The sequence below is a fragment of the Neoarthrinium moseri genome, assembly GCF_022829205.1.
Source record: "Neoarthrinium moseri strain CBS 164.80 chromosome Unknown scaffold1_Wmoseri_CBS_16480, whole genome shotgun sequence".
In the NCBI taxonomy this organism is placed as follows: domain Eukaryota; kingdom Fungi; phylum Ascomycota; class Sordariomycetes; order Amphisphaeriales; family Apiosporaceae; genus Neoarthrinium; species Neoarthrinium moseri.
The window spans coordinates 2083534-2097220 of record NW_026055115.1 but is presented as its reverse complement, the minus strand read 5'-3'; the positions used below and the strand labels follow the sequence as shown (position 1 = coordinate 2097220).

At 51.4% G+C, this 13687-nt stretch overlaps 5 protein-coding genes across 5 annotated transcripts; 1 reads left to right on the top strand and 4 right to left on the bottom strand.

The window, feature by feature from the left end:
* Positions 1-849: 849 nt before the first annotated feature.
* Positions 850-1624, top strand: JN550_000662 (uncharacterized protein; the record flags this gene model as incomplete). The annotated part of the gene is made up of 4 exons (XM_049318384.1): positions 850-886; positions 944-959; positions 1012-1065; positions 1117-1624. The coding sequence occupies 4 exons, from the start codon at positions 850-852 to the stop codon at positions 1622-1624; spliced, it is 615 nt and encodes a 204-aa protein (XP_049177951.1).
* Positions 1625-1756: 132 nt separating this feature from the next.
* Positions 1757-3272, bottom strand: JN550_000661 (uncharacterized protein; the record flags this gene model as incomplete). The annotated part of the gene is made up of 2 exons (XM_049318373.1): positions 1757-2600; positions 2674-3272. 2 exons carry the CDS (start codon positions 3270-3272, stop codon positions 1757-1759), a joined length of 1443 nt encoding a protein of 480 aa, XP_049177950.1.
* A 910-nt stretch (positions 3273-4182) lies between these two features.
* Positions 4183-6222, bottom strand: JN550_000660 (uncharacterized protein; the record flags this gene model as incomplete). Its single annotated transcript, XM_049318362.1, has 6 exons — positions 4183-4862; positions 4918-5204; positions 5253-5426; positions 5478-5806; positions 5874-6137; positions 6214-6222. 6 exons carry the CDS (start codon positions 6220-6222, stop codon positions 4183-4185), a joined length of 1743 nt encoding a protein of 580 aa, XP_049177949.1.
* A 1104-nt stretch (positions 6223-7326) lies between these two features.
* Positions 7327-9539, bottom strand: JN550_000659 (uncharacterized protein; the record flags this gene model as incomplete). The annotated part of the gene is made up of 4 exons (XM_049318351.1): positions 7327-8302; positions 8358-9198; positions 9249-9344; positions 9398-9539. 4 exons carry the CDS (start codon positions 9537-9539, stop codon positions 7327-7329), a joined length of 2055 nt encoding a protein of 684 aa, XP_049177948.1.
* Positions 9540-11908: 2369 nt separating this feature from the next.
* JN550_000658 (uncharacterized protein) lies at positions 11909-12930 on the bottom strand (the record flags this gene model as incomplete). Its single annotated transcript, XM_049318340.1, has 9 exons — positions 11909-11943; positions 12012-12038; positions 12094-12168; positions 12221-12247; positions 12302-12365; positions 12455-12492; positions 12544-12607; positions 12702-12739; positions 12795-12930. 9 exons carry the CDS (start codon positions 12928-12930, stop codon positions 11909-11911), a joined length of 504 nt encoding a protein of 167 aa, XP_049177947.1.
* Between the last annotated feature and the right edge of the window lie 757 nt (positions 12931-13687).

The window sequence follows — 13687 nt, the reverse complement described above, 5'->3', positions numbered from 1 at the left end:
ATAGGTAGCCAGACGTCAGGCTTCTGAGCTCGTGGCAGTGGGGTGTGAACTAGGTATGCACCATCGTTAAAGCTGGGGATAGCTATTGTGATGGCTGCTGCACCTCATCCAGATTATACCAATTGGCCGATAAGGGCTCTCTGCACATTGAAAGTCTCAATTGCCCATGTCGCACAATCTAATATGACCAACGCACCCTCCCCCTCCCCAGTCCACAAGAGGAACTTGGCTGGATCAACCCAGGTGTTGGGGGGCCCTTGTATGATACCTAGGCTTATGTCCACATCTGTAGAATCTAGCTCGCCTAATTTTCGTACGCTTTCTAGCAAATCGCCTTCGGCAGAATACACGTCACGTCGCCGGGCAGCTTGGCTTGAATTATTGATGCATTTGCAGTCTCCTCGTGCCCTTCTCCTTTTGCTTGTCTGTTATTCGTAACATCCAGGGACCTGCAGATGTTGACTCAGACACGGTCCCTGTCAGTTCGTGCCTGTCTGGTGGTCTAAGTTGGTCAGTTGCCCACTGCCCGCTAATTAAGTACCTCAGGTACCTAGTTAAAAACATAATTAGCTGCTGAAACGGTCCGGCCGCCGGATTCGGCCGGCAATTCGATGCCCCACATCCGTTGCCCCGCGGCTCCCCGATTCATACCCTGAAGACATGTGCTTTGAACTGAACCTATCGCCACAGCCTCAAAACCACTATCCTCTGCCTCGCGGCTCATCCAATACAGTGTGGCACTGGATGTATAGGTTGAGAATACCGCGAATCCAGCACTCATTCTTTTCGCACTCGCGGCCAGTCCTCCCCCGCTTGCCCACTCCCATTCAGCCGAGGCATTCCTCAACCATGGCCGACAAGCAAGGCACCCCCCAGCGGCGACTCCGTAGGTGTCTGACCATCACGCGATATGATACGTAGATAACTAACGTCAACCTTCCAGAGAGGCCTGCCATATTGTAAGGCCACTCCCCCATCTGCGCCTCAGGACAACGCTGACGCTCCTCATAGTGTCTGCGATCTTCAGGACAAATTCCGCAACGCCATTTGGAACTTTGACAAGGTGTAGGTCGCCTACGCCCACACGCCGATTAGTATACTGACATTATCAAACAGCGTCTTGACTTCACAGAAGGTCCTGCGGGCAGCCGAGGTTCTCCAGATCCCCACATTTGTCACTACTCAAAACAGGGCGAGGCTGGGCGAAACGGTGTCTGAGCTGAAGCCTTTGCTGGAGAAAGCCACTGCCGATGTCGACAAGACCTACTTCAGCATGTGGGTGCCGGAAATCAGCAAGCACTTCCAGGCATCGGCGCCGTCAGAAGTGGTGATTGTGGGTATCGAAAGCCACATCTGCGTGACCCAGACCACATTGGACCTCCTGGCAAATGGACACAAAGTCTACGTGCTGGCCGATGGCGTGAGCAGCTGCAACAAGGAGGAGATACCCATTGCGCTAGACCGACTGAGAAGGGAGGGCGCCGTGGTCACAACGAGTGAGAGTTGGCTGTACGAGTGCGTAGGAGATGCCGGCATCAGTGAGTTCAGGGACATTGTCAAGCTGGTCAAGGATACAAGCAGTGACACGAAGACGGCCCTGGGGGCGTTGTTGAGTAAGATCTAGACACCTCTCTCATGGGTATGAGCTCAAACATTCTTAATGAAGTAGATAGAGAGAGTCATCAGTGACATATATCCAGGTCCTGGCCTAATCAACACAAAAGGCGTCAGCCCTCTTGTTCAAGACTCTTGTAGTCTATATCGCTGCGCCGGCCTGTGAGGTAATGAAGAATGTCGTGATCGACCTAGCTGCAACATTTCCCGCGACTGCCCCATCAGCTACAGTAACATTTGCCGCGGCACAGTTGTGTGTGGCGTCTGTCACCCAGGCTGAGGCCACCGTCGGCGTTACCCCTGCGACCTTGATATTGACAGCACTCGCCGAGCCTCCAGTACTGATAACCACGACTGCTATGCTGCCATCCACGTTCTTGAATGCCGCGCTTTTCACTCCGCTTCCACCACTACTTCCAACCCTTACGGCACCAGGTCGGACGAAGCGGCTCCAGTTCGCAAAGGCCCATAGCCTCTTGGAGACTTCATAATCGTAAGGTGCTGACTTAGCTACCTTGATCATCTTCTCATTCGTGTTCGGGTCCGGCCACTGCACGCCTTCCCAGTACAGGTAGCCAGAAACCTGGGTATTGACCACGGCGCTGTAGATGTTGTTGGCCCAGGTCAGTCCCTCACCAGCACCTCCGCTGCCGTACCAAGAAGTAGTCCATTGGCCGTTGAGGTCGCACTGCTCTGAAAGCCAGACTGGGAGCTTTGTGTTCATCGGACCCGACGACCCACCAGTGTATGTATGCGACGTTACGGTCTTGAGCAGAGACTCGGCGCCGGCCGACTTGATTGCGTTGAGCATGTTCACCTGGTTTCCCCAGCCTTCGGACTCACAGCACGCGATGCCAACCTGGGAGGACAGGTTTGCTGCGTTTAGCGTGGAAGATAGCACTTTGACCATGTCGGCAGCTTGCGCACCATTCGATGACATTGATGCGTAGCTTGCTGCGAATTCTGGTTCATTGAGGAAGCCGATGCTGTAATAGAAACAGTCAGTGGCATCTGGAAAGGCAGGGGAGGTAGAGAGTTGGTATCGGACACCACACTTACTGCGTCACTGGCACACCTGCATCGGCATAGTATTTGACGTATCGTACCAGGTAATCTGCATAAGCTTGTCTCCAGTCGCCGCTCTGGCAGTTCGTGCCGGAAACGCCGCAGAGCGTACCGCCGTTGTTTTCATTGCCGTTACTCTTCATGTAGCCCGGCGCGCTCCAGGCGTCTCCGTAGATCGTCCTCACGCCGTAAGTCTTATAGGCCTCCTGGCTGACAAATAACTGGCCAGAGTCCTTGCCATCCCACGTGTCCTGTGGTGCCGCCTTGGGGCCCCCTGGGTTCTTTGGCGCGAAAGTATTCATATGGTCGCTGCTGCTATCTGGCGAAGAGCCGATACCGTTCCGGACAATGGACAGCCCGGCGCCGGTCGTCGTATTGAAGAGCAGGTCGAGAAGCTGGCGCTGCTTCGTCTTGTCGGACATATTCGTGATTAGGTTAGCCCTCTGGAAAGCGAAAGAACACCCAAAACCGTCCATTGTCTGATACGTTTTGGTGAGATCAACCGTGATGTCACTCGCGGCGCGGCGCCATGGTGAGAGTGCTGTAGCCGGGATGGCAGTGACAGCAGCTAAAACCAGGCTTGTTCCCCTCATTGTTGATCGTATTCAGGTTGGCTGATTGAAGATTAGTCAAAAATGACAGCTGCCGGTGAACAGCTCAATTTCATTAGAGCCTCATTCGTTTATAAGATACTATCAGAAACTGGTGTCTCTTGCTGGACTGTTCCTCACAATTTGCCGGTTCCTCCATAATAGCTGATCCTATAAATATCAGTGGCGCGTTGGGGGAAACTCGGCATAGGTCAGTAACTCTCGGGCTTAGGGATCATCCAGGGTTGAACGACTCCCACCGAATGACTGGCTTAGAGATCATGAGTTTCTGTCAACGGAATGTCCTTTCCGGGTCACACTTTGTGGGGTATGCTAGAGCCAAGTCGGGTGAAGCAACCGGGAGACGAGTTAAGCAGGCCATCAGTCTATTTAGCCGCACGTGGCTCCACGCTTTAGGCCCAGCTACTATTGGAAGCGTACTACAAAGTCGGCTGCAGATCTCCTTTGCTGTCGGAGTTTGCAAAATTCCCGATATGGTAGCTGCTCCAATCTGCATGCCTAAACATGGCTGGGTCTGGTGCGGCACCTCGAGCCTGGTGGGAGTAAGATAACTATCGCTTAAAAAGAGTATGGCTTTAAGCCCGGCTGGTCGCAAAGCCTGAGGTGATACAATACTTTCGAGCAATATTATAGTGCCATCATCGTCTGCAATCCAGTGGTAGTAAGGACCACTCCATCGGATGGCGTATGTGGTTAAGTGAAGAAGAAAACGGAGTATAAATTAAGTCTCCTTTATACGGTATGCATGACTTACGATGTCCACTTGGAACCAAAAGGCGTGTTGACATACTTTGAAAAGGATTCATGATCAAGACTGTACGCAACTTTATGTTTTTACGTTGTTTATTGCTGATGGTCGGATCTGCATTATCAGGGGAAGTAGGGGCCGGGATTATGGCACATATCCGGACATTATCAAATCTGGTGTGAAGTCTAGAGCGCCGTTGACTCCGTCATCCCAGTCACGTGTATCCTCCCCTGTGTCTTCCCAACGCTGATGCCACATACCAAGCTTCAGATTAGAGAGGTTGTCCATGCCTGTCGGGAAGCTGTCTATGGATTGCGGTGTGACCACCTGGGCCGCGGATGACGCGACAACCGTAGGTTCCGGCAAGACCTCAAGCATGCCTTTCACATGACGAAGCATGTTAGCTAGCCTTTCGTACGGGTCCTTCTCCTGACTCTTGCCATCCGCTACACTCAGCCTCTGTCGTTGACCACGCTGTGTACATGCCCTCTCTACAGCCTGCAATCGACGCTCGAGATGGGTAGTTAAATCCAAGTCTTTTCGTATGAAGGCCAAGTCCCATCCCGGGGCGTCGAGAGTGATGATTTTCAGGCAGGTGATAAACGCGTACATGCAGTCAACACACGAAATGCCAGGCCATTGTGTGCTTCCAGTTAAGTCACTGAATGACCGCAGGGCCGTAAACGATTTAAGTGAACCCAGTAGCGACCAGAGCAGCTCAAGGCGGTCGGTGTCTTGCAATATGCTACATGCAGGTGGCATATCCTGTAGGCTGATATCATATAACAGGACTTCTGCGATGTGAATATGTGCTAGTAGCTGAGCTATGACACCGAGTTAGCGTAATCCTCGTAACTTAGATCCTAGGTGAGATCGTACGGTTGTCTTGGAGATCTGGCGGTATAGTTGACTTCAAGTCGTTGATACGGCCCTGAAAGCTCCTCACTAAGAGTATCGAAGGTAGTGTAGATAGCTCCGATTTCGGAGGGTTGCGATATAGTGACGAGGTGGTGACGACGATTGATTGTGCCAACTCCTGTACCCTCACCATATTGCCTAGAAGCCTGTCTGTGGGATATTCGATTCGTTCTTCTAGAATATCGCAAATAGTGCTTAGATAGTTGGTACTCATAAAAGCTTCGGATATCTTGCTTGTAGCGAATGCACTAAAAGATTATTAGTTTGTCCTTGTGCACTCGAATGAAGCAACTCACGATGTCACAAGGTAGTATGTGCCGGCGTACGCCCTCATTTTCTCTAGTGACGATGACGAGTAACTGAATGGGTCGCTTTGAAGACTACACTGAGCAAACCCGAGACTCATACACAGTGACCTTGCCAGCCCGAGCAGATTTGTAACTTGGAAACTGTTCAAGCCATAGTGAAACCTGGCAAGATATTAGTTTTCTCAGCGAAGTCCAACCGAGCAAGTTGCTTACCATGCAATATAGAGTAATAGCCCTTGGAGCAAATCTAGGCTCTTTGTGGGTTTCGTAATCAGAGCTTCGCTGAAGGTTTTCAACAACTCGCGCCCAAGGCTCATTTGGCGGTATCCGTCCTCATTACAGGCCTCGAGCATGGATGATTTCCACAGGAATGGCCGCTCTCTACGAAGTTCATCTGATGTCATGCCCGGAGGGATGATAGCAAATGGACATAGGCGCATCATTTTCTCTCGGTATCTCTCTAGCCACATCTGTGCCTCTTGACCTGTTGGCCATCCAGCGGTCGACGAAGTCTGAGCTAGACCGGAAGAATGAGAAATCTCCTGCCGTCTTGTCAGATAACTTGATCATCTGAACTATCTATATTGAAAGTTGGCAATTGATGCATACCGGCCATTCCTCATTCGCATCTTCTCGTGGCGACTCCTCTGGTGCGAAGTTGGGTTGGTGCAACTTATGTGAAGGGAAGACATGGCTGTAGGACATGAGCTGCTTGCTTTTCTTTCGAATCCATTCTGGTGCACTCTCAGGCCTCGTCGTCTCAGCCACAAGTATAGAGCTGAGATCCTCAATCTTCTTTTCCAACTGCGACACCTTGGATTCTCTGGGCCGTTTCCGCTCCCGAGCCGGAGCCGGTGCGCGTTGCACACACGGCTTTTTCAGCCGGTCACACCTTCGGTGGCCCCGTTAACAACCTCAAGCAACGCTGGAGAATGGTTTCTAGCCTCACCTCTCGCATATTGAAGCATTTGCAGCGCTAGGGATACATCTTGACTTAGCTTTAGCGCATATTGTACAAGCCCTTGGGCCGGTTTTCCTCACAGCACTTTTGTCAGGCATGCTGTCCCTGAAATTTATGCAGTGCGAGGAGACACGAAAGACTTCGACACAGCGCCATTGTGGGATGGCCTAAATAAACGACAGCAAGCTCCTTTCTGGTCAGCAATAGGAACGGGCCCAACCTGAGAATGTCTCCGGCTCCGACGGAGATGGACGGTGCAACTTCACTCCGTCGCCGTTGACCGTTGAATTAAAGCTTGTCCCGATACCCGATCTGGAATAAGCGTGGTGGGGTCCGACTCCAGCGCTCTCATATTTCAACGTCAAGCCCCAGCGCCTCTACGGCGAGATCCAGGCGAGATCCAGGCGGAACTGAAGATATCTGTCCGGTGCTATCCACTTGGTCTGGAATCCTCAAACCCCATTTAGAGCCATCCGATGATCTGAGGAGAAAACATACAAGATGAGCAGAGGGGATTGAGCAAGGTGGTGATCTTCCTGCTACCCCTCGTCAATCGACACCTTGTGTTTTGGACAGGAGTACGAGCGCCGCGGAGAAGACAAGCCTGGATTTCAACTTTTGCACTATCACGCAACGAGGTCTACGACACGTTACAGTCAACCTTGGATCACCATGCGCTTCTTCACTGACGAGATACATCATTTAAGACAACTGCGATTTTGTGCCCTGTAAAACCTGTACTATGGGGACTATCCTACACGAATGGGGAAATGGATTGCATGATGTGGATGAAAGGCTGCCGAGAATCTGAAAGGATATTTCAGATTCTTTCAACCAAGTATCACAATCGTGTCCATCCGTGTCAGTCCTCAAAAAGAAACTATGAAAGAAAAGCACAAAGACTAGACATCCACTCCATGCCCTCAATGCTGTCGCCGACAAACGAGTCGCGGAAAAAGAATAGAAGCGCCGTGATATCTAGCACAGCTCAAGACACCTTCTACGACAGGGATGACCGTTGCTGTGCATCGAACTCGACGGCAATCATCTCTCAATTCCACCAGATTCAGATCTGTTGGGACACACTTCGAAGGGTGCATGTCAGATGAGAAGAAGTGAGATGATCGCAACCAGCATGACAATGCAGCTGCCTGAACCACCACCAAGCTTGGGCTCGGCACGCTTGTTGCCAGCTGACATCGCAGCGATGGGACTGCCTGTGCTCGCAGCCGGGACGGTGAAGGTGCTGTAGACAGTGCCAACCGTGCCGGTGCCGCGCATGGTGGTCATGTTACCAGTGACAGTCGAGTTGACGGCGCTGCCAGTGGGAACAAGAGTGGTCGAGGCGGGTGTAGTAGTCAGGTCCGAGATGCTGTGCGACATCAAGCCACCCTTGGCGGATGCGGTGGTGGCGTCGTTCGACGAGGTGGTGATACCAGAGCCGACAACTGTGGTAGTCGAGGTGCCGTTGCAGGGCTTGCTGGTGGACTGCAGGTCGTTGTGACTGGTCAGACCTGAGAGAAAGACTGTAGTGTTCGGCGAGATGGAAATGATGGGGATTCCGGAGGCTGACGAAGACACAGAGCTGCTGATCTGCATGACACTGGGCATACCCTTGGCAGATCTACCAACGGAGTCCTGAGAGGCAGTGACAGTCTGGACGACAGTAGCCGTGATTGTGACTGTGGGAGCCGGAGCGCAAACAGAGGCAGTGGAAGTCGGCGACAGAGTTGTTACGGCTGTCTGGGTAATGGTGGTAGACGGCGTGACAGTTATCGTCTCGACTGCACTGGTGGAAACATCTTGCATGCTGAGATGGACAGTGTTCGTCAAGGTGATGACAGTGGTGGAAGTGCTGTGGAAGATTGTCGTAGTCTCAGTGCCAGTGATTATCTCCGAGTAAGACGATGTAGAGCTCTTCATCATGGATGAATCGCTTCCAGTGCAGGAGGTCGAGCTGAGAGATGAGGTGGTACTTCCATCGATAACGGTGGTCAAGGTCAGGGTATGAAGGTGTGTCTCAGTCGACAATGAGGCGCTGTTCGGGGGAGGCACGCTGGCAGTGATGGTATCATTGCTTGAAAATGTTAGAGCCTCAAGAGAATATCTGAAAGGTATTTTGGGTGACTTACCTAGAAGCGGTGGATCCAACCGACTCGGTACAGCTGGTTGACTGGGTGCTGGAAGCAGAATCCGTGACAGTGATGCTGATGGTGCCAGCAGTGGGGACGACAAACGACGACGAGACGGTCGTGTTCCAGCCAGACGAGTTCGAAGTCCAAGCAGGGGGGCCACCAGTCACCGCAGCAATAGTCGAAGTGTTAGAGGCAGGGACAGGGACAACAGTCGCCGAGATGGTACTGGTGATAACCGAGTCGTCTGTGGCAGAGATTGTCGTATTGTTGGAAGTGACCGAGACAGTGGTAGGAACGGAGCTGATCTGAGTGAGGTGAGTAATCGACTCCGAGACGGTTGAGCTGGCAATGCCCGTCTCAGTCAGAGAGTTGACGTTGGTCACAGTCACAGTATCCGTAGCAGGAGACACGATAGAGGTCGAAGAAACGCCCTGCGTGAATGTCTGGTTCGTTCCGACAGTGGCAGTGACCGTGTAGGGAGGCAAAGTCACAATGCTGGGGGGGACAGAGGCAGTCAGGTTGTTCTGAGTGACGACCGTCTCGGTAAGAGTGGATCGCTCACCGGTAACAGTGGCCGAGGTAGTGAAAGGAACACCAGGAGCGGTCTCAGAGAAACTTCCAGAGGCAGACTCGGTGACGGTCACCTTGGTAGTGACGTTGGCGAACGAGGTGGCAATAGGGTATGACTCAGTGGAAGAGACAGTAGAGGTCGAGAGGTTGACAGTGGGGTGCTGGCCGTAGGAGTACTCCTGTCGCTTGCCGAAGGCATCCTGAGCAGTGGTGTGAGCAGTAGAGATTTTGCCCTCCTCAATCCAGGCAGACAAGTTGTTGATGGTGCCTATTTAGGTCAGCAGGGGAAAAAAACTTTTAATCAGAGATTTTACTCACCCATATGGTTGAGGAAGCAGACACTGAGGGTGACGGCAAGACCGGCAATCGCGAGCAGGAAGATGACGCTGATGAAGGCCCAGGCACGCGATCGGACTGTATATCAATGTAAGAATAGCGCCGTCAAGATGTGGGCGTGCGTAACTTACTAGGGGCGCGACGAGCCTCAGCTTCAGCGCGGCTGTCGTGCTCCATCTTCAAGGTCGAGCCACCGCTGTAGACCTCTGAATGATCGTCGCGGATGCTGGGAGGCATCGTGGTGTCGCGCTTTGCGAAGAAGGCAGATATCATGATGATACAACCCTAGAGGTGAACTGGTACCGTGAGCAGTGTGCGTTTCTTCCGTCGTCGATTACCAGAAGATGAAGAGAAGGTGAAAGAATGATTTGGTGATGTGAGGTTGGGAGAGTGAAGGATGGGGGTGTGGCCGATCAAAAGTGCGAGGGAGGAGGGGAGGAATAGGCGGGTTTGGGTTTTGCAACGCAAACGGATTTGCTGATGCGCGTAAAGGGACGAGAAAAATAAGAGCGAGAAGCGTGCGCACGGCGGGGTACACGAAATTACTTCGAGGCGAACAGATTGTCAAAGGAGGAAGAGAGCATGATGATTATTGCTTACCAAAGGTATGTTGTCAGCTTTGTGAGGAGGTGTTCGAAAACGATGGTGATGCAAAGTACAAGAGAAGCGCTAGGAAAAGCAGGAGACGTGAATGAATGTGAAGACACGACCCAGGACAATCCTCAGCGCGTGTTGTGGTGATAAAGAGAGTGTGGCCACTGATCCGAACGAGAGGAAGGTTGAAGCACCGAAGTGATTGTTGATGTTGGGGAGGTGTGAGAGTCGAGAGAATGGCTTGATATGCTCTCCAAAATCAACGTGGATCACCATGTACTGATTTTACTGATTGTGCAAACAGCGCGAACCGGTGGCCGGACCGCGAGGTGAATTTACTGAAAAATGCAGATCAGATGACTTGTCGTCGGGTCAACACCAAGGTCTGGGTGAGTACATTCATCGCCATAATCGGTATCATAGCATGCCCTGCTGCGCCGCGGGACAAAACACCTCAGCTTGGGAGTGATCAAATATTGTATTTTCTACACCAACACGGATATCAAGTTACCGTGATGCCTTTGTCTCCGGTGACATTGATTGTTCGTCCCATGCATTTATTTCAACTGCTGGGCCGGCCAAATAATTCGCTGGAGAGATACTATGATACCATTTTTAGATGTCAATGAATATCATTGGCACATGATCATAGATCCCCAGTAATAACTGTAAAAAGACCTGGGGGACGTACGATTCTTTGCTGGGGCCTTGGCTGGTCGAAGATGGTCGGTCGCACAGTTTATCAGACTGCTCCGTGATAAAGATTACTGGGTTCCCTCTATGATGAAAGTATGCAATCTCAATTTTGCGGTCAACAGTCTCATATGTATCGTTTGAACGTTGCCAAATTACCCCTCCTTGAGTCCGGAGTGATCACGTTAAGCTTATAATCGAGTCATAATGCCTGGTGGAGTAGTATGAACCCTCGTGCTTTTGCGCTGATACCATCATGTCTGAAACATGGTTCAAGAGGGTCATATTTTCTACGCCAAGTTTCTGTACCCAGGAACACTCCAGGAATGTCAATATGCCATTTTCTAGTGATAACGTATGGCAACTTAAGTATGTGGCTGACTTCAGGAAAAGCCGTGGAGTCAGATATGCCAACTGATGTCGCTCTCTAGCCAAGTTGGAGAACAAACGATGCCATGCATTATGGATCTGTGGCTTACGTCGATCTCACATTCCCAGATGTTCATGTGTTGCACGACGCCATCATCGACTTGAGGTTTCGCATCCTCTGTACCAGATTGTTGGTCATTTCTGGCATAGTAGAGACACAGGGTTGATATTCTTGAGACAAGGGCAATTGGAACTTTATGCCCTACAGGGGCTCTGGCGTATGGAATATCAACCCATGAATCTTCATAGTTGTAAGGCACGAGGACACCCAGTGGGGCAGTCAAATCAACTGTCAGGCTCAGGAACCTGAAGCACGCCGCCACACGAACACAAACGCAAGTGATCAAACGAGCGTATGGCTTGGCAAAAAAACGAAATCACATACTTCGTATTGAACGTGGCCCAGCTAAAAAAGAGTGCTCGCGTTGTTTGGCTAGGCTCAAGAAAGAACGGCTGCTAGGCTGGGTAAAGAAGTGTTTGAAGTGGCTATGTACAAGAGGTATGTCTTTAACCAAAGCCAGTGAAACAAGAATCGAAAGCTCCCCGCCGTGGGTAGTTGTACAAGAGTCTGCCTCAGCTCGGAGGCCAGAAAAACGTAGACTGCCACGTACACACATCGCAGTCACCCTCGCTGATCTTTCCTGATGAGAAAAGATGAGCACTGCCCGCATAATCCATGGACTCATTCCAATCCCGTTCCATGAGAAACCCTTGAGATTTTAAAGACGGGGAAAGGTGGAAAGTTTTCTCCTGTTGCGAACCAATAGTCCGTCGCTTCCTATCCCAAAACTTGCTGCTCATCTCCAAACCCCACGCAAGATAGACTTGCCTTCACACCAACCCCTAAGGGCCCATAATGTACCCTCTCTTGTTGCTGACTCGGGTGAGTTGTGTATAACTATTATGGGACCGCCACGACGCCTAACCTAATAGGTGGGAGGGGGGAAAGGCTTTCCAGTTGCTACAGTACATTAGTCAATAACAACATGGTAACAATATTAAAATGAAAAAAGTGGAAGGTGAACGCACGCTTAGGCCCTGGGGGCTTTCCGGTGGCTATAAAGAGTCAGTACATGTAAATGCCACGAAGGCGAGTCGAGGGTTCACTAACGCTTCGGGGGAGGCGGGCCAGGCTTGCCCGTTGGCTTCGGGGGAAGGTCCCGCGGCGGGAAAGGCTTCCCAGTTGCTGAAGTACATGAGCTTTTTATGACTTTCAAGAAACCTTCAAACAAACATACGCTTAGGGCCCGGAGGCTTTCCAGTGGCTATGATGAAGTTAGTCCAAGAAATATCTACCCAGATATCATTGGTTCACGAACGCTTCGGAGGCGGAGGACCAGGCTTGCCAGTTGGCTTCGGGGGGAGGTCGCGTGGTGGGAAAGGCTGAAACAAGAGTCAGTCTCGCAATGTTCTGCTTTCAAATTCTATAAATGGAATATAAACGGTATTAAAGGATTCACGTTATCACTAACCTTTCCCGTAGGCTTCGGGCCCGGGGGCTTGCCAGTGGCTTGTAAACGTCAGTTTGAGCAAGGTCAATGCATAACAGAGGATCACAAACGTTTCGGAGGCGGAGGTCCGGGCTTGCCAGTTGGCTTCGGGGGAAGGTCGCGTGGGGGAAATGGCTAAAATACACATGTTTAGTGAGTTTCTTCTATAGGTTCTCTATAATTTTGAGTCGCGAGGAAAGACAAGAATCGCATTGCCGGTGTTTCTCACCTTTCCCGTAGGCTTTGGTCCCGGAGGCTTGCCCGTCGCTATGACGTGTCAGTCTTCGTTGGGATAATTGACATATTCAACAGTTTTACGAACGCTTGGGAGGGAATGGTGGAGCACTGTGAGACGGGAATGGATGTCCACTGGGAGCAAGAGCAGCTTCGGGCTCCTGAGCAACCGGGGCGGCGACAACGAAAGCCGCAAGGGCGAGGGTAAGGAGGGAGACCTTCATCTTGCTGATGTGAAGCGAATGTCTTTCTGCCAAGGAGTGTAGTGGGAATAACCTATGTGTGCTGATCGTGGTGAAAGGACATTCAAAGGGTGTGGAGGATCTACTTTATATATCCCAAATCGCGTCAGTGACTTGGTCGACGATTTCAACATGGTGAGAATGAGCTCACTCAAGTTACACATGAGCGACTATGGAGGAAGACTATACGCTGCCGCTCGGTAGCTATGTTGGGCAGGAGGAGGCACAAAGGACGCGTAGTCGCTGCTGCCACTAGTGCGGCCCCCCGACAGCAACGGCTGGACGGGATACTGTTTCTAGCTTCCGGACTGGTATAGCTTGCTGGAATCTAGACACGATCGCCATCCGTCGTCAGCTCCAATTTGAGTTACACTCGCCCTGAGGCTGGAAAAACCTGTGTGTCCATCGGAGCTACTATTGCATGAAACACTGGAACGTGCTCACATGTAAGGTAGTCAGAGTTGATGCAACGTGGAGGGTAGGAACGAGCCTCGCGCCGCAGGGCTGGTCCGCACGTCAGTTCTCACGTCAATTCGCCACCCAATGGCGTCCCGACGGAGGCAGAAGAGCCGTTGCTGCAGCCAGGTCCAACGTATCTACTAGCTAGGTATATCTGTAGATGATAGCGGAGTAATTATGTCCATCATAATATCGCACCTAGCGCCTCGTCACGGACAAATTGCACGGGTAGATAGTGCACGTCGTTGAACAAGATGAGACGGATACAAGGCAAAGAGAA